This window comes from Micropterus salmoides, unplaced genomic scaffold (assembly GCF_014851395.1).
Source record: "Micropterus salmoides isolate LMB-PRFRI ecotype aquatic unplaced genomic scaffold, ASM1485139v1 Ms_hic_scaffold_19, whole genome shotgun sequence".
Classification (NCBI taxonomy): Eukaryota; Metazoa; Chordata; class Actinopteri; order Centrarchiformes; family Centrarchidae; genus Micropterus; species Micropterus salmoides.
In genome coordinates this window covers 33363634-33381910 of record NW_024041039.1, presented here as the reverse complement: position 1 = coordinate 33381910, position 18277 = coordinate 33363634, and the positions used below count along the sequence as shown (strand labels likewise).

The window sequence follows — 18277 nt, the reverse complement described above, 5'->3', positions numbered from 1 at the left end:
TTCCTTACCTCACTCCCATCTTGCAGTCCATGACATTGGGATGGTCAAAGTTCGCCAGCAGGTCAGTCATATGAAGGAAAGTCTCTCCATCTTTTTCCACAGTGCCGTGGTAACCGGGCACAAACGGTAGGAGTGCGTCATCCCTCAGCTTCTCAAAACACTGCATCTCGTTTTCCGAGAACTTCTTCAGGATGGTGCCCTCGTCTGCTGCTTTGAAGTTACCTGGGATCAGATAAAGACAAGTATTTTGGGATTTTGAGCATTCACGAACAGGAGGGAAGAGAAGACACAAGACCTGATTTTGCCAGTGAGTAAAAGTTTCTATATTAGAATCCAAGGAAACTTTTGGGCCTCGGGCTGCAAATTATTCTTACTTCCAGTGACATGTGGCTAGGCCATGTCAGTTCTTTTGAATTCAGTGATTGTGTCTCTTGCGGTGAGACTGTGTGACAGTGAAACAATAGGTCTAACATCATCATCCATGACAGCAAGCATTCGTCAAGCTAAAGTGTTTTAATCCCTGTCGGTGTGGTGACCTCTTATCCTCCATTTTTCCCATTCCATAAATCTGTCAGACAATTTGAACAACACAACAAAAATGATACAACAAAAATACTAAAAAGAAACGTGTTATATCAAAGACTGCACACCAAACAGGACATCAGATTTCTCCGTCGGGGATCTACAGTGCATCAGAAACAGTATGTGATGGTCTGAACAGGACATACCTTTATGCCCGGCTAGCTGAACCCAGCTCAGTTTTCTCCTCTGGGTAGCACTAAAGGGCCAGTGGACGATCGTCTTTAACTTCCACCACGGCTTGCTCTGAAAAGAAGGAAAACAAACAGAAGTGATTAGAGGTTTTTGGCTCTCTCTGTACATTTGCTCACATAAAAGATCTGATAACAAGGAGAAGTGCTGTAAGGTCACTGAACCTTGGTCCACCCCATACTGTCTGAATAGAAATCTGATCACATAAGCAATTCTACCCAAATCTGATGCCAGGCTTTTGGTTTTCCACTGTGTGAAACCTCCAATCTAGGTCAGTAAAATGCCATTTCTGTGGAAACTCATATCTGCACTCAACATCTCTATTCAGCATCTCCAGAGTGGTGTGGTGACGGGCCTCCAACACTGATTCACAGAGAGTCTAAATCTACTATCTAACAGCATGAATGTACAGCTAAATGCATTTCCTGCTTATGTTGTTTTTATATTGAAGTAGCATATTCACACTGAATAATTGAATAGCATGTATAATTTCTTCATCTTTGGTCAAACTGCCATATCTCAAGGGGAAATCTGAGGAATACTCAAGGTTGACGCTGCCCTTGCTGCTGGCCTCTCAACTCCCACTCACTTGTTAGCGACGTCTGAATTTCTTGGTGTCATACGACCAAATTAAAGTATGCACTGAAACCTGAGCAAAGACAAAAACAAAAACAAAAAAAGAAAAGATGGCTGTGACGAGTGAATTATCTTTTCTTGGCAGAGATGTTTTTTTTTTTTCAAAGTTGTTTGTTTGTTTGTCTCCTCCCACCACACACACTTTCTCCCTCTTTCTCTGTCTCTCACTATGCGCACACACAGAAAAAAAAAACACAGGAAAACACAGTAACAGCTTGCATATTTCACAGAGACACAGTAGTGCTTCTCACTTATGGGGAACTGCCTGTTATATTCCCTCCCAGAGAACTGACCATGTCTCAAATAGTGCCCACTTTAACACTAAGAGGATTATATTTCTATACACTCATCTCAAATTTAACTATGAGGAAAAGAAACCAAATAAAGAAACTCCCAGGCGTTGGAAAGGAAAAGCAGCACATGTTCTCATGATCCTATCTTTATGCTTCGGAGAGGTCATTTTATTCTGTGTGTTCTGATGGAAACAGGAAATGAAACAGGGACTCTCGTGTTAGTGAAACACTCAGCTCATGCTTGAGTGTCTCACAGCTCCCCGTCCTCACTAATAGCAGAACTGTGCATCAGCCAGTCTCTCTTAAATGTCAGGTGATACGCTTCACTTACTCCAGTGCTACTTGTTTACTGATAATATCGCATGTGAAGGTCTTAAGACTCCCACAAACGAGCATTTATTTTATTGCTGCAAGTCTTTATCTTTATTGTCAGTTGACTGAAATAAAGTGTGGAGTGTGGAGACGGGGTCATGTGGTGTAACGTCTCATCCAATGGAAAGTTAGATCTGAACTCTGAGTTATGATGGAAACATGACAACCCTGCAGAATATTTACATTTTACACGTAGTCTGACTTTGAAACGTCATGTTACTCACACCATGATGACAGAAACCACAAGAGTTCATACTGATAACACTGCTTTCATTTTTGACTTAGCAAGTCTGCTTACTATATACTATTGTCCAAGAAAACACAGAAGCTGCCAGTGGAAGAGTGTTCAGATCCTTTACCTGGTAAAAGTACCAATACAACAATGTAAAAATACTCCAAGTAATGGAGTACTGAAGTAAAAGTACTCTATATTATATAAATTATCAAATAAGTATGGCATTATTAGATTGTTGGTACTGATGCATCTATCTTTATAGAATTTTACTGTTGTAGGTTCTACAGGTCAGGGTGGAGCTACTGTACTTTAGCTACTGTACAGTCTATGTGTAGTAGTTTATATAAAGATAAATCTGAGGGGTTGTGAAATGATTAATGGGGCAGGAAAGAAGAATATTTGTATTCATTTTGAGGGGAATTTTCCCTAATCTGTTTTTGTGAAATATTCTTGAATAATTTTACCTGTTTGGGCCTTGCACTGCTAACAACTCATAGAAACACTATCCATAACAATGCATTGTATCACGTAAAATCTTAATTTTAAAAGTAACTGGTAATTATAGTTGTGAAATAAATGTTTTTTTAAAAAGCACAGTATTTCCCTCTGAAATGTTGTGAAGCGGAAGTACACAATAAAAATACTTAGTAAGTATTTGAGTAAATGAAGAACCTAAAAATTGTACAGAACTTGAGTAAATATACATTCACAATCCATGCAAGGGCAGTACATTTTGTTTACTTTCACAAATGAAAATGAAAATATTTTTAGGTTTAGCCTAATGTTTGCTCTCTGCTTGTTGACCCACCATTTCTCTGTAACACCGGGCCTGTTGGGTGTATGACACACTGACACAGCACCAATGCCGGTCGATAGTAGTCGATAGCAATGCTGCGAACATAGACCACGGAAAGAGAACTTTACCAGTTTCCAAAAATGCATTTCCAGGGACTGAGTCACTCAACCAGTTTTTGGTAGCTAGCCGTTATAACTCATGCCTTCTGTGTGAAGCTGTATTGTCATCTTTAAGTGCTAATGAAATGTAAACCACTGCAAGATTTTCAGATGTTAATTAATAACTAATCTGTATTACACATGCATTAAAGTGTGAACTCCCAAAAGCTAAGTACTGATAAACAAGTGTTTTTGACTTCCTGAAGTGGTTCTTTGTTAAATGTCAAAGGTCTAATTTGGCTACTGACCACAAAAAAAATGATTACACAATGATATGCAGCCTGTGCTGTACTGTGTGTGTTGGTAGGTGGGCGTATGAGTGGGCTGAAGGGGCTGAAGAGGCAGAAGCAGAAAAAGTGGCTATTTTCCGAGGTGACATGGCCAGCATATTTCATGTTATGCCGCCTGAAAGAGCTGATAAACAGCAAACCTTTACTTTGGTAAAGCCTTCATACCTAGCCTCACTTGATTGGACAATGTTGTGTTCAGGGAATAGTGAGACATATCCAACACTATGTCTTTCTCACACACACACAGACACACAGACGCTTAATGGGCAATGTGTATTCAGTCTGTTTAAAAGAAAGTGACAGCTACAGACCTTGTAAGGAGAAGGCAGAGAGGGGTAGCAGTGCCATAAAAAGACACACCCAATGAAAAGTCTGAACCTGAGTGTAACGTGGTGACACTGTACACAAAAAGCAGATTATGTTGTCTGACTAAAGAAACCAGGAGGTGACCCAATATGATCACACTCAACTTCTCTGCAAAATCACATGATGAGATGATGATCGAGTATAACCTCTACAGCTGCAAAAAATAACATGTTCAATTCAAATAGAAATGTAGACTATCAGATTTTTCTGAAGGGAATAAAACAGCTTTATTTGAATGCATGTGCAATGCATGTTTAATAAGACTGGGACTTCTTGGCTACAAGTGAAGCTTTATCAGCCAAGAATGTCATAGGCAAACAAATTTCCACCTTCTATTGAACTAAAGGTGTGTCCTGCCGAGGGAATGATGGTGTTAAAGGTCAGGACTTACAGGACTTGTTGAACTGACATTTAACATACAACAGAAGCATTTTTATTATTGTTAATGCGTAGGCTATGAGCTACACCCTTAAGAGCCTGTGGGGGAAAAAAGACACAACATTATTTATATTAAAAGATGCCACTAAGAATACTAAAAAAGGGACTGCTTGTGTTTTTCAAATGTTAAATCACGAAGATAATTGGCAGTAAACAAAATGATGTGGAAGAAAAGCACGACTCTGACAGCTTGCCACTTTGAGCAAGCTTCTTCGTGTTGGTTTCAGTTGGGGTTAGGCCTGGCATCATTAGGGTGATGTGAAAGGCTTTGATAACCCATTAAACATAAGGAGAGATAATGTGATTTCAATGGGGGACAAATCAGATTTCCTGGAGATTGTCCTGCCCTCTCTGACATGGATCTTAAGGTTGTTTAATCTATGATTTAAAAAAGTGCAGAAATGATACCAAAAAAAAAAATTCCAAGAGAGAACTCACTTATTTGACATGTTTATGGGAATAAAAAAATCAACTAAACAAACTTTTAACAAATGCTACTGTAATTGCCTCCTCTCTGCAGTCAGATCAATCCCAGAGATCTTATGTGAGGAAGTAGTTTGCTGACTGCTTTTTATGTTGTGCAGTGCTTCACTGTTTCTTGTTCTCAAAACATCAGCTCTTTGCTGGAACAGGGTAATTATAGGGGATGCAGATTTGAGGTCAAGAACGGCAATTTGTCCCAGGATGCTTCATGGGCACTTTAGCTGTAGTTGATTTAGTCATGCATTATATAACTGTGTTTATACAGAGAATGTTTAGAATTATTGTTATAGGCTACACTATGTAACTAGGAAATGGTATAAACTACAGACAAATGATTCGCAGGTAAGCCCTTGCAAAACCCGCCAGGGACCCATGAAAACTCATGTTGAAGACTGTAGGCTAGTACATCATTATCTTACTTCTCCGGTGTCCCCAAGGTGCTCTAACGTGATGATGCCTTTGCTTTTGGTCTCGTTGTCACTGAGTAGGTCATCCTCGGACTCCACAGCGGAGGACCCTCCAGAGGAGATAGATGAGTTGGACAGCTTCCTGCGCAGGGATCCGTCCACCACATCATCCCAATCCTCCTGCTGCATTTCCCGGGAGGAGCCGCCTCCCTCCGGGGTGATGGTTACCTGCGGTACCCGGCGCGCATCCATCACAGTCGGCGCTCCGGCGGCGGACGACGGGGCGATTTGAGCGGCTTTCTGAATGAGACCATCGCAAATCTGCGACGACTTCGCGGCTGTTCTCCGCTCTGAACGCGACCCCTCGTTTATTCCAGAAAGCCCGAAGTCCTTGGAGGTCTTTCTCCTGCACTCTTTGGGCATCGGAGACCTAAATCCGTCGTGAGAGCGCACGACGAGAGGCGCAAAACAGATGCACTTTAACCTTCAAATCTGGTCATTTCACTTTCAGAAAAGCAGTTTGACTTTAGGTGTTCAGTCGATCCACGGCGGTACTTTCTGGTTGTTAGTTGTCCGAGTTTTCACACGTTAAGGAGCCTCTGTCAGCCTCCCTGCTCTGTTGGAAAGGGGAACCCCTCTCTGGTCGCGGCGTGGCTCGCGCTTCTACGCGGTTTGACACGCGCACTCACTCACACAACTGTACAATGGAGAAATGTTTATTATCTTCCGCATTGCATCTCTCGCTTCCTGACTGAAAATTTAAACCAGCTGACAAGTTTTTTTTTTCTCGCGCTGATCTACGACATTAACATAACCCTACATTCAACCATTAAATCAAAAGGTGCTTAGCGTGCCATCAGCTACACAAAGATAATAGGCTACTTAGTTTTAGTTGCTGCATCGAAATGTTTCTGCCTAAAGACACGCAACTAGGCTACATAAACCTTCCTTTAAGGCTTCAGCTTTCAAACATTCAAGCTGTGGTTTAATTACACAAAACTGTAGCCTATCACTTCAAATGACAAATAAACTACGTGTAATGCACACTAACAGGGTTTCGATCACAGGACTAATCTTTTATCTCTAACAAACTCAGTGCAAGTGTGCGTAATTTCAAAATAAAAAATGCCTACATATACTTGGACATTAAATAAAAACGTGTCGCCATTGACATCTGGCAGCACGAAAGAAAGTATTAAAATTTCAAAAAGTCGTTATTATCATGTCATTAGCCTATAATTCCAGGAGGCGACGCTCCAGTGCGGCTTTACTGCTGACAGTCTCTTGGTCTCTTGACAAGGAACAGTCAGCGCTGAGAGGAAAGATGGTGTGAAACTGGATGATCTAATCGGACAAAACCTAAATACACAGTTACAGTCATTGTGGTGACTCAGAAATTATGAAATACATGCAGTACATTTTAAAGTAATTTTTGTTCCTATGTTCCTTACATTACTGAACAGCAAAACATGCATCAACAGTAAGTTTAGGCTACATGTGTCTATAATTATTCTGGCTAAGCTGATTTGTTTATTTTTATTAGATTAGCCTATGGGTGAGCACAAATTAAGTTATTGTTGTTTGACACACTGCAGCATCCTGTATAACATCATTCATCAGTCCTGGACAGGTGGACTAAAGGTGTGATCAAGCAGGTGACGTGGATTTAAGGGTTCATAGTTTATAGGGTTTATTAAGTGTGACTCCTGAAGGTGGGCTGACTTGTGAGATACACAATCAAAGAGTGATGAAGGGTGAGACGGGAAAAGAGTGGCAGCCACGGCAGCCTGCTACCAAGGCTTTGACCCTGCAGCCTACGGCTTTTCTATTCTCAAATAAAAAATAACAAAAGTGAACAATCTGTATTCATAAAAAGTAACTACTAAATCGCCAACAAACACAGATTCAAAAAAATATCAGCAGCTCACCAAAATTTCTTCTTTGAGAAACAATTAGGAATATATGCTTTAAGTTGGGGAATTTTTCCAAATTGTACACACACACACACACACACACACACACACACACACTACTGCACACATATTGTAGGCTAAATGAACACTTTCTCCTCTTCCCTCTCTTAATCAGAGCACAGACTTTGTTGTAGTTCCCCTTCCCTTTCTCTATCTTTCTGCCCTCTTCTTCCTCTCTGTTGTGGGCTGAAGTTGGCACGTCTCGTCAAGAGATCATGCCTTCTCTGGACAGATGACAATACAAGTATGCCAATTGATAGATAATTAGAAGCATAGCTGGATGCAATGTTTTTTCGTTACTTGAACATGAGTGTGAAAGCTAATATGCACTGAATGAGGTAGAAAGTACTGAGTTATACAATAAATAGGTGCCACATTGTGCAAATAATGCAACCTTATATTTGTGCCATAAAGCTCATTTTTCACAGCAGTGAGGGAAAGTTGAATTGCCAACCAGGTATTGCTGCCCCAGGGCCCTCAAAACTCCAAGGGCTCAAAATGCTCAGCCTCTGTTAACAAGCGTGGGTTAATATTATCAGAAATAATTTTTAAGAATGTCAAAAAAGTCAAGTTTTAAGTACTCGTTGTTTCAGTTTTGTACTCAAATGTTGCATATCCCTAAATTAATGTAAAAGCAGGATTTTACTGCTGTAGTTGGTTGGTTGGTGTGGAGCTCATTTTGAACTATTTTGAAAATAGTTATGATTGATTATATGATATGATATGATTATATTGATATGATATACTGATATTATATTATATACTGATATGATTATTTTCATAATGGATTAATCTGCGGCTAATTTTCCCCATTATACATCATACACACATTATTTGGTTTGTAAAAATTCTGAAAATAGTGAGAAATACGTCACAATTACCCAGAGCCCATAGTGACACCATCACAATGCTTGTTTCGTCTGACCAACAGGCCAAACCTCAGCATTATTAAAAATAAATTCAAATTATTAAAAGGAAAAAGAGCAAATCCTCACATTGTTAAAAATACATTCAAATTATTAAAATAATTGAAAGGAAAAACATCAAATGTTATTACAAGAAAAATTACTTAAACGACTTTATGATCAAATTAGTTGTCAATACATTCTCTCTCAACTGACTTATTAATTGATCAACTAATTGTTTCAGCTGTAGACTACTTGAACAAACTGTAGTTTAATTTATAAAAAAAACATATTTTCTGTATGTAAAAATCTTAATTAGTAAAGTAACTAGTAACTAAAGCTGTCAGCTAAATGTAGTGGAGCACAAAACAGCCTACATTATCTCCCTCTGAGGTTTAACTAGTGGAGTAGAAGTAGGAAGTGGCATGAAAAGAAAATACTCGAGTGGAAGCACTTCAAATATGTAGTTAAGTCCACCACTGTAAGAGACACAAAATACAGTATAACTTCATTTAATTTACTTTCTAAGAGAAACTTGGTTGTGTGTTTTGGTCAGTTAACTGATGTACTGATCTACACGCCAGTCCAGCAGGTGGCGTTAATGAGCCGATAAGAAGAAAGACAAGAGGGGATGACGTTAGTGGGACAGAGAAAAAGAGTCAGAGTTAGGTTAGACCTCATACTTTTTGTTAAAGGACAGCTGTCCCGGGGTCTGTCAGTCAACAACCTCTTTCAGGTTTATTTCTCTCCTTTTCCTTATCAGTCTACAACCATGTTTGCCGTCCGAAACGCTCTCCGCTTGTGCTCCAGGTTGTCCATCCCGGCGGTGACGAGGAGGGGATGCGCCGGTGCTGCCATCCCGGTGGACGATGTGGTGAACGGACTCACCGACGAGCAGATTCAGGTTAGCTACACTGGCTAGCTAACATTCAAGCAACACAAAGCTCACTTGTCTGTGCAGAAAAAAACATCCCTTAAATCACATAAACAAAGCTTAATGTGAAACCGTATGGCTGTTTTTAGGGACGCTGTGCACGTGACGTGATGACATAACGTTAGCCAACAGTCGCAGATAAGAAGTCCTTGATAATATTAGCCGACCTAGCTAACAGATTTCGCACTCTCCAGCTACTAATAATATTAGTCTGAATATTAGTTTTGTTTGCACATTGAAGCACTAAAGCAAGTAAGTTATACTAAGTAATTCTTAAGTACTAATACTTTCTCTGGAGCCAGGTTATAAGTTTACCTGAGATAACTTAAGCTGTCATGGACATGTTTCTTAGACAGTGAGAGGGGTGAAAGGCTCATCCAAACATGCTTCCCAATAAAGATTTATCATTTTAACCCAGGTTGACAGCAGGTTAGTGGTTTGTTGGTAAAAAGTGAGAGAGAATGGACGCTGGCTGGGGAGGAGGGCAAAGGGGGTGGGGTTCATATCTAAAGGATTTAATTGGCAGAAAGTGTCCTTCAGTCCTGGCCATTAAGAGGTTGAATATACCTGTACAGTCAGTTGCACCAGTGTTGGGGTGTAACCACTTACATGTAATTTTGTTACAAAATAAATTTAACTGTAATCAGTTACTTGGAAAACTTTGTAGTTAAATTACAGTTACTTATGATAATGTCCATGATTACATTAGAAGTTACATCTGAATATTTTCTGTAAAACTATATGATGAATGATATTCATTTTGTTGCTTTGCTTGTTTTTAATGTGCCCAATTTCTTTCTTTGCCAATTTCAGCTACAGCCATTAAGTAAAGTTTGATGCTATTCAGATGCTTTTGATTGGTTCTCATGTTTGAATTTGCCACCAGTCTGCACGTTAAATTGCCTCTTAAGCTGAATTTTGAAAATGGTTAACAGTTGAAAACATGCATTAGAAATTTTAAAAAGTAATAAAAAAGTAATTAAATGTAACAAGTTACATTACTTTGAAAAAGTAAACATTACATTTTAAATAAGGTAACTTGTAATCAGTAACCTATTAATTTCCAAAGTAACGTTCTGCTTAGGACAGTCCACCTGGAACTCAAACAGCACGTTTGGCTCCAATTGCTCTTAGGTAAAGATGATCAGTGTTTCAGTCTGCAGTCCGAAGGAGGAAAATGGCAACTAAATGCCAGTCTTGTTCATTTTTCAGTGCTTTTAATAAAATAATGATATATGATACACAAATCAGTTATTTTAAAGACCGTTGTTTGTGTTGTTTCTGTCGTACAGCTCAGGCAGACGGTTCGTAAATTCTTAGCAGAAAAGCTTGCACCTCATGCCGATGAGATTGACAAGCGGAATGAATTTCCAGAAATGAGGGTGAGTTGAAACACTTTATTGTACCAGTAGTTCCCTGATTTAGTTGAATAATTCAGAATATGGTAACATGATGTGCACACCCCCGCTTTGCTGGATCTCGTATTGGAGTTGTGTCAATCCACATGTAGAATTATCATCAAGCCTAGAGCAGGATTTCTGTCTTGGTAATGTTTTGTGTTTTCTCTACACCAGGAGTTTTGGAAGGAAATGGGGGAGATGGGATTCCTTGGGATGACTGCTCCAGGTAAGACAGCTGGAGGGAAATGCACTCATTCTATATGTAGAAGCAGTTGCATTACAGTTACATACATACAATTTTGATGATCCATTAGGGAAGATGTTTATTTTTTCTTACCTAAGCATGGACTGAAGGCTGCATTTTTCTGCTGTAGGTTTTTTAATTGCATTTACTGTCTACATCTCCTTCAGTGGAATATGGAGGCACCGGATTGGGCTACCTCGATCATGTCATTGTGATGGAGGAAATGTCACGAGTGTCAGCAGCCATTGCTCTCAGTTATGGCGCCCACTCCAACCTCTGTGTCAACCAGATGGTACGCCACGCCAACGAGAAACAGAAGGAGAAGTACTTGCCAAAGGTCAGGGTCAAAACAACTCACCCTTTACAAAATACATCAAACCACAAGCTAAGATGGATTCAATTCTTCATTCTCATCGTGGTCTTTCCTGTTGTCAGTTAATGACAGGAGAACATGTAGGAGCCCTGGCCATGAGTGAGCCCAACTCTGGCTCTGATGTTGTATCCATGAAACTCAAAGCAAGGAAGCAAGGTAGGACACCTAACAGTGTGATTTATTCCTCTGCATTAGTGCTACATGCTAAAGGTATTCCATATTGTGCTTTTTCTTAATTTGGCTTTATTAGCTTCTATCTTTACTTCCACTCTTATTTTTAGTTTCCATACAAAAGTATTTATTCTTACTTTCTCTATCAGGACTTATTTCCATCTTTCTGCTGCTGCAACTCCTGACACCTGAATTTCCGTTCTGGAGATCAATAAAGGGTTCTCCTATCTTGTAGTTCATTTATTTATATTTTTACAGTATATGCCTTCCTTGAACTGTATTACCATCAAAAATAGCTACATTTGCTGTGGTTGCTCTGCTGCTGATCAAAGTAATCAATTAATAATTTCCTGTGGATTGTACTGACTCAGGATTTGACCAAAACACTCTTGGCATTCAGCCTTTTTCCCACTGAATATTACTTTTGCCAAGTGACTGACTCAGCATGGTGGCACGTGTGTGCTGGATGGCCAGACTGTCAGTGTGAGCAGTGGATATACTGTATGTAAAGAGACAGCAGCAAAGCGAAAAGTTACAGTCTGTTTATAATTTAGCAGCACCAGCAGCTATATATCCGGATGAGAGACCTGTTTGAACTTTGTCTCTGAACTCTGGTTGAGGGTTCAGAGACAAAGATAAACTTTTCATCTCTTTTACAGCATGCATATAGTTAACTAAGTTTAGAATCTCATAATTTTGGATACTAACTAACAACAAACCTGCTGGTAGTCTATTTTTGGAGCTAATAGTGTAGTCTCTGTATACAGCGAAACTAAGCGTGCTCCAACAGATCGGCAGACAGATTGATGATTGCGTTAAAGGTTCAGTGTGTAGTATTTATGAGGATTAATTGACAGAAATGCAATATAATATCCATAACTGTGTTCTCAGTAGTGTATAAAGACCTCACATAATGAACCATTATGTTTTTATTACCTTAGAATAAGCCATTTTTATCTACATACCCGCGTACACCCCCTTCTATGGAGGTCGCCGTATTGTGACGTCATGTTTCTACGGTTGCCGACAATAGACAAACAGCGCTACAGAGCACGTATTGTCATCACAGCGTTCTTCTTCTGCTTGTATAATTCCGGCAGTGTAGACGCCCATCACTACATTAAATGCGTCCGTAGAAGAAGAAGAGGAAATAATAATAATAAACAGTCTCTGAGTAGTCCTTTGGGGGTTTTTTATACCATGAAGCCAGAGGAGTCGGGACAGATGCAGACAGATCAAGGACATAATCAGTGTGGATTTTTCCAGATGGAAGGCTTTGATGTGGGACAGATGTTTTCAAAGTGGAGCTGACGTTTTCTGTTTTCTGCTGGACAGGTAATTAAGCTAGTCGGACTTTAGCGATGCAAATGGAAGCTGTTGCGTGGACAGAAATGTGCCCTTACCTTCCTGAGACAAACCGCTGATGAATATTATTGGCAATAAAATGGTAACAGCATGGAAGCTCAGATCAGCAGCTAAACTTCTATTGAATACTGCCCTGGTGGAAAACATTTATGTATTTTACTTCTAATAGTGACACATAACAAGACCGTGTGCCTATCAAGTGACCAATAATGAATACTTTCTGAATTTGCATTAAAAACGTTGTTGTTGTTGTTTTTGGATAGTGCTTTGCCACTGTGCATACATTTGTGCTTTCACATGCTAAATGTCCATTAAAAATGTTCCACCATTTTACCACAAGCTGAAATTATGGCAATCAATACTACTTTGTGTTTCTGTTGTATTTAAAAAAATTTAAAAAGACATTTTGGTAAGATTTGCAGATTGCTAGTATGAGACATCATGTAATACTTCATTTCTTGATCTGGCTGTTGTTTAATGAACAAGTAACAATAATATTCACAATAACATATGGTTTTACTGAATAATCAAGTAAATATAATTTCTTAATATATCAATATAAAGAACCCTGATTTCTTGACTGGCAACTCTCTGCTATCTCACAGAGGACATCTTTTGTCCTGTCTCAGGCACGGTAGCTATAAAACTCGCTTGGATAAGGGAGGGGGGATGCAATTTGCAACTCTCACCACTAGATGCCACTAAAACTTATACACTGTACCTTTAAATAGTTTCATCGGTTGTCTCTATAAAGGCCGGTCAGAAGAACCGATCATATGACGCAATACTCACCAGACAAATTTTCGACGCACAACAAAAAGAGTTTCACGACATTCAGTGCTTTGAGCAGTTTTCAAAGCTAGCTGCACCAAAGTTCTTTTCACACAGAAAGTGATTGAAGCGCCTAGTAAATCATTTTTTAATGAGAGAGCAGGCAGTCTGACAGGCGGAGTGACAAGCGGGTGCGATCCCGTGAAACTGTTGCAGTCGTGCTCGTCTCACGCACACGGTTGCCCGCCACCAGAGTTGAATTGTGCAACACACAGCGCATGAGGGAGAGAGAGACTGATCCTTGCTGTGTGTGAGTTTCCTGAGGCAGAGCGAGTGGGACCGTTTGGCACCTTAAGCGCCACTCTGCTGTCGGCCCCTCTCTCATTCTCTACCCCTCTCCCTCTACCCCTCTCTCCTCTCTCTACTCTTCTCTCAACACCCCTAAAAGCTCACAGAAACTGCCTGAGCTTTCCAGAACAAAAAGCGGACTACTCCAGAGTTTTTATCATTCTCATGATGCAAAGCCGTCATGATGCCTGTGCTCCATTATCTCCTAAATATTTGGCTATAGCATTTTTGGTTGCAGTTTTTATGGTCTAAAATTGAAGTAAATTTATAAAGACTGTGTTTTCTGTTTTTGTAATTTTATTCCACTGGAAAGATATTTTGTTAAGCTCTAAGCTGTTCTCAATAACCAAGCTGTCAATGCATGTATTAATTTAGCATCCAATGAAAAGCTTTCTCAATTTTTATGACTCGTGCAGAGTGTTTCTGAGGCCGGCTGGGCCTCACAGATTACTGTACAAAAACAGAACTTTATAACTTGTACAAGAACTTTTTGCCATATTAACTTAAAGGTCCAAAGATCCATAACTATGTTTTCAGTGGTGTATAAAGACCATTACATAATGAACCGTTATATTTTTATTACCTTAGAATGAGCTATCTCTATCTAAATACACTGCGGGTCCTCTTACATGGATGTTTCCGTGTTGCGCCGCCATGATTCTACAGTAGCGCGTTTTGTCACTACGTTGAATATGTACAAAGAAGAAGTAAAGTTAGTGGTAGTAGCAGTAGTAGTCAACTGGTTTATTAGAAATAAGAAGAGAAGTGCAATTTGGACAAATGGAGGTATTATTTAGCACAAGAGCCGACAGAACGTGTCAGGCACCATAGCTTCTCCTGCGCGCTTGAAAAAAGAGAGCTGAGCTGATGCACTGATGGTGCATTCATGTGGTGTCAGAATAATCAGAATCTTTTTTTTCTCCTTATATATTTATTGGAAAAAGAGAAATAAAGTGTACATGGGACATAAAGAAGTATACAGAACTTTGGTTAGTGCAAAACATTTTGTATATACATGTATGTATTTATAATATGGTTATAACGGTTAGTTTGTTGTCCATGTAGAGTGAACTAGATGTATGCGTGTTGTTTTGTGCTCTGATAATGCTAATCCAACACATCTTTGTAGTAGCGTCCATGTTGATTCCATAGTTTGACTTAAGAGCACATGAACACACACTGAAGTTGCAAGAACGACTTCACAACTCGGGAAATGGGACCATCCGAGGAGATCATGAATGTACTTTAAGCCGCTGGTTACAATACGTAACCCTCACCACTAGATGCCACTAAAACTTATACACTCAACCTTTAAAAGGTTACAATATATCAATAGGTGCGTTTGAGATGAGTGCATCCGACTTTCGCCGACTTGATCGTCAAACGTGAAGCGTAGGCGACTGCAGGGGTGGGGTATAAAAATGGCGCCCTCAAGTTGGACACATTCTACCTGCATGAACTTGCTGTGAGCTGAGGTCAATGACTGATATTGCGGCAATAAAAAAGACAAATGCCGCAAAATCAGGCAAAAGGTGGTTCCAACTTTGTGCAGCTGGAGAAAAGCAACTGCGGTTGCCTTGATCCTGCAACGTTTCAATGTCTTGACGTGGTGAAGTTTTGCAGTGCCGGCGAAAATTCAGACACAATTTCTAACCAGCATGCCTTATGTTAAGTGCAGCTAGGTGCATCTGTAATTCATTCAATTCAAGATGTGAAGAGAGAAGGCACAGTGCCCTTCATGTTTCTCAAATAACTGACAGTATCAAAGCAGAAGATTTAAAGCCAAGATACAGCTGCTATGTGCTTTCACAGGTACACCACTGAGTGAGTGAGTGCCATTACCTCAAGGGTGTAATTGTGCAGTGGCAGCACCTTACTTCATGACTTGTAAGAACAGATTTTGAAGCCGTTGTTGACTGTTGGGTTAATGATAGAGTAGTGGTACGTGTTGGATTTGTACTGGTTAGACCAGAGAGACTGTGGTGTTTTCCGGATGAGAGAATTTGTTGTTGATCTGTCAGAAAATATGTTAACCACGATCACAGGTCAGCACTCACACCTTCTCTCTTTTAACCCATTAATAACATATGTGTTCATTTGAGATTTTACCATGGATCCAGACAAATGGCTTTAAAATTTTCATTATATCATTCATTAATAGCTTAATTTCTATTTCGCCTTTTGTATTTTTCTACAGGCAACTACTATGTTCTGAATGGCAACAAGTTCTGGATCACAAATGGGCCAGATGCGGACATCCTTATTGTTTATGCAAAGACAGATCCTAAGGCTCATCAAAAAGGCATCACAGCTTTCATTGTTGAAAAGGTAAATCCAGTCAAGTGAAGACGTATTCTTCTGTACCTCGGGATTTACTTGTAGGTCAGGGGACATAGGGGGTTTACATGTTTTAGTCTGTTCTGGGGATCACCCCTGCATTTTGTTGAATGAATATGATTATGGGAAAAGAACATGAGTCAAATAATTAAAAGACTTTGTTTGTGCACGGTGTAGGGAATTCCAGGATTCTCTACAGCACAAAAGCTCGACAAACTGGGCATGAGGGGATCCAACACCTGCGAGCTGATCTTTGAAGACTGCAAAATCCCAGGTGTGTGTCTAAACCATATAGTCACCTGTGGAAAACAGGAGAGTAATTTTTTTGTCTTTAATTTACTTTCTTTAAAATGTTTTTGTTTGTGTCTTTGTTGAAGAGGAGAACATCCTCGGTCCATTGAACAAAGGCGTTTACGTGATGATGAGCGGCTTAGACCTGGAGAGGCTGGTGCTTGCAGCGGGACCTATTGGGTAAGTTTATAGCAGAAATAATAGGCAATTGCAAACTGTAAAATGCTGAGCAGTGATGGACAAAGTATTCAGATCATTTACTTACTTACTTACTTTATTAGTAAAAGTACTAACCCCAAACTGTAAAAATACTTTATATTATAAGCATTAAAAATTGGAACTTTAGTAAAAGTGTGCATATAAAAAAATGTATTAAAAGTAAAAGCACTCGATGCAGAAAAATGCCCCTGTGACTGTTAATAATATATTAGATTATTATTACTGATGCAGTACAGAAGAGCAGGATTTTTCTGCTGTAGTTGGTTGAGGTGGCGCTCATTTTGAACTATTTTGTATCGGACTGTTACTAATGATTAATGATGTAAAAATTCTGAAAATGGTAAGAAATGCTGTTAAACATTTACTCAGAGCCCAACATGACACCTTTACAATGCTTGTTTTGTCCAAACCTCAACATTATTACAAATACATTTAAATAATTAAACAGAAAAGCAGATTATCCTCCTCCCATTTGTGAAGCTGGAACCATGAAATGTTTTACATGTACATGAAAAATTACTTAAATGATTTATGATCAATGTACAGTAGTTGCCAATTAATTTTCTGTCAGTTGACTTATTGATCAATCAACTTTTCAAACAATCAATTTTTAATTAGTACTTAAACTGTTGGGTAGTTTAATTCATAACAAAACGTATTTTATGAACTCTTCATATGTTCTGTATGTAAAAATCTTACTTTGTAAAGTAACTAGTAACTAAAGCGGTTAGATAAATGTAGAGGAGTATAAAGTTTATAAAAATTTCCCTCTGAGACGTAGTGGAGTAGAAGTAGAAAGTAGCATGACAAGAAAATACTCGGGTGCAAGTTCAACAAATTTGTACTGTACTTGAATAAAAGTAGTTACAGTCCACCACTGATGCTGAGGGTCTTTTTTGTGTTCTGTAGCATATTTATAAACGCATGTAACTACTGTTTTGCATAGTTTGGTCCGAGGTTTTTCTCCGGAAATAATTTGCATGTCAACACTCTCTCTGCTAGTTAGGCTTTGCAGGCTTGCAGGCTTTGCATATGTATGTAGTTAACATTTATCTACACCAGCAAAGTAGTGTTTATTCATTTTTTTTAACCTATTATCATTACTGGAAGGCTTAGAAATTATTCTAAAGTGAGAATGAAACATCATTGCTTTGTCCCAAGTGCTTAGAAATGCTTATCAAATAAAATGTATCGAAGAAGAACAAACACCCCTGTCATTAAAAGACTGAAAGACTAAATCAAGAAATGACAGATACCAAAATTTGTGTTTTTCTTTCGCTCTTTTGTTTTTGGCATCCTGCTATTTACCTGATGTGCACTGTTGTTAAATAGTGACTTGAACCAGTCTTTAACATTATCGTTACTTTTCAGCATCATGCAGGCAGTTTTGGACTTTTCTGTTCCCTACCTGCACGTCAGAGAAGCTTTCGGACAGAAAATTGGACACTTTCAGGTTTGACCATCAGTCTTCCCTTTCAAGAAAGTACAGTTTTCAGTCCCACTAAATGTGCTTTGTAAAATGTAATTCCTCTAGTGTGACACTGGAAGCCATAGAATTGTAAAACTGTAATTTGACTAGAGTGAAACTACCATAATGTTTTATATTCATCTGTTTGCAGCTGATGCAAGGCAAGATGGCCGACATGTACACCAGGCTGAGCTGCTGTCGACAGTATGTGTACAATGTTGCCCGAGCTTGTG

General features: G+C 39.2%; 2 protein-coding genes across 2 annotated transcripts in view; one reads left to right on the top strand and one right to left on the bottom strand.

The window, feature by feature from the left end:
• LOC119911009 (inositol-trisphosphate 3-kinase A-like) lies at positions 1-6196 on the bottom strand. Its single transcript, XM_038729902.1, has 3 exons — positions 5258-6196; positions 729-825; positions 1-222 (listed from the first exon to the last, which is right to left on the bottom strand). The coding sequence occupies exons 1-3, from the start codon at positions 5666-5668 to the stop codon at positions 5-7; spliced, it is 726 nt and encodes a 241-aa protein (XP_038585830.1). The 5' UTR covers positions 5669-6196; the 3' UTR covers positions 1-4.
• Positions 6197-8759: 2563 nt separating this feature from the next.
• Positions 8760-18277, top strand: part of LOC119910014 (isovaleryl-CoA dehydrogenase, mitochondrial-like) — a 10384-nt gene continuing 866 nt past the window's right edge. The window contains exons 1-10 of the mRNA XM_038728352.1: positions 8760-9027; positions 10350-10439; positions 10632-10683; positions 10869-11038; positions 11137-11230; positions 15927-16057; positions 16244-16340; positions 16444-16537; positions 17948-18029; positions 18196-18274. Coding sequence (XP_038584280.1) covers positions 8896-9027; positions 10350-10439; positions 10632-10683; positions 10869-11038; positions 11137-11230; positions 15927-16057; positions 16244-16340; positions 16444-16537; positions 17948-18029; positions 18196-18274 — 1021 coding nt within the window. The 5' untranslated portion in view covers positions 8760-8895. The remainder of the gene's footprint in view (positions 9028-10349; positions 10440-10631; positions 10684-10868; positions 11039-11136; positions 11231-15926; positions 16058-16243; positions 16341-16443; positions 16538-17947; positions 18030-18195; positions 18275-18277) is intronic.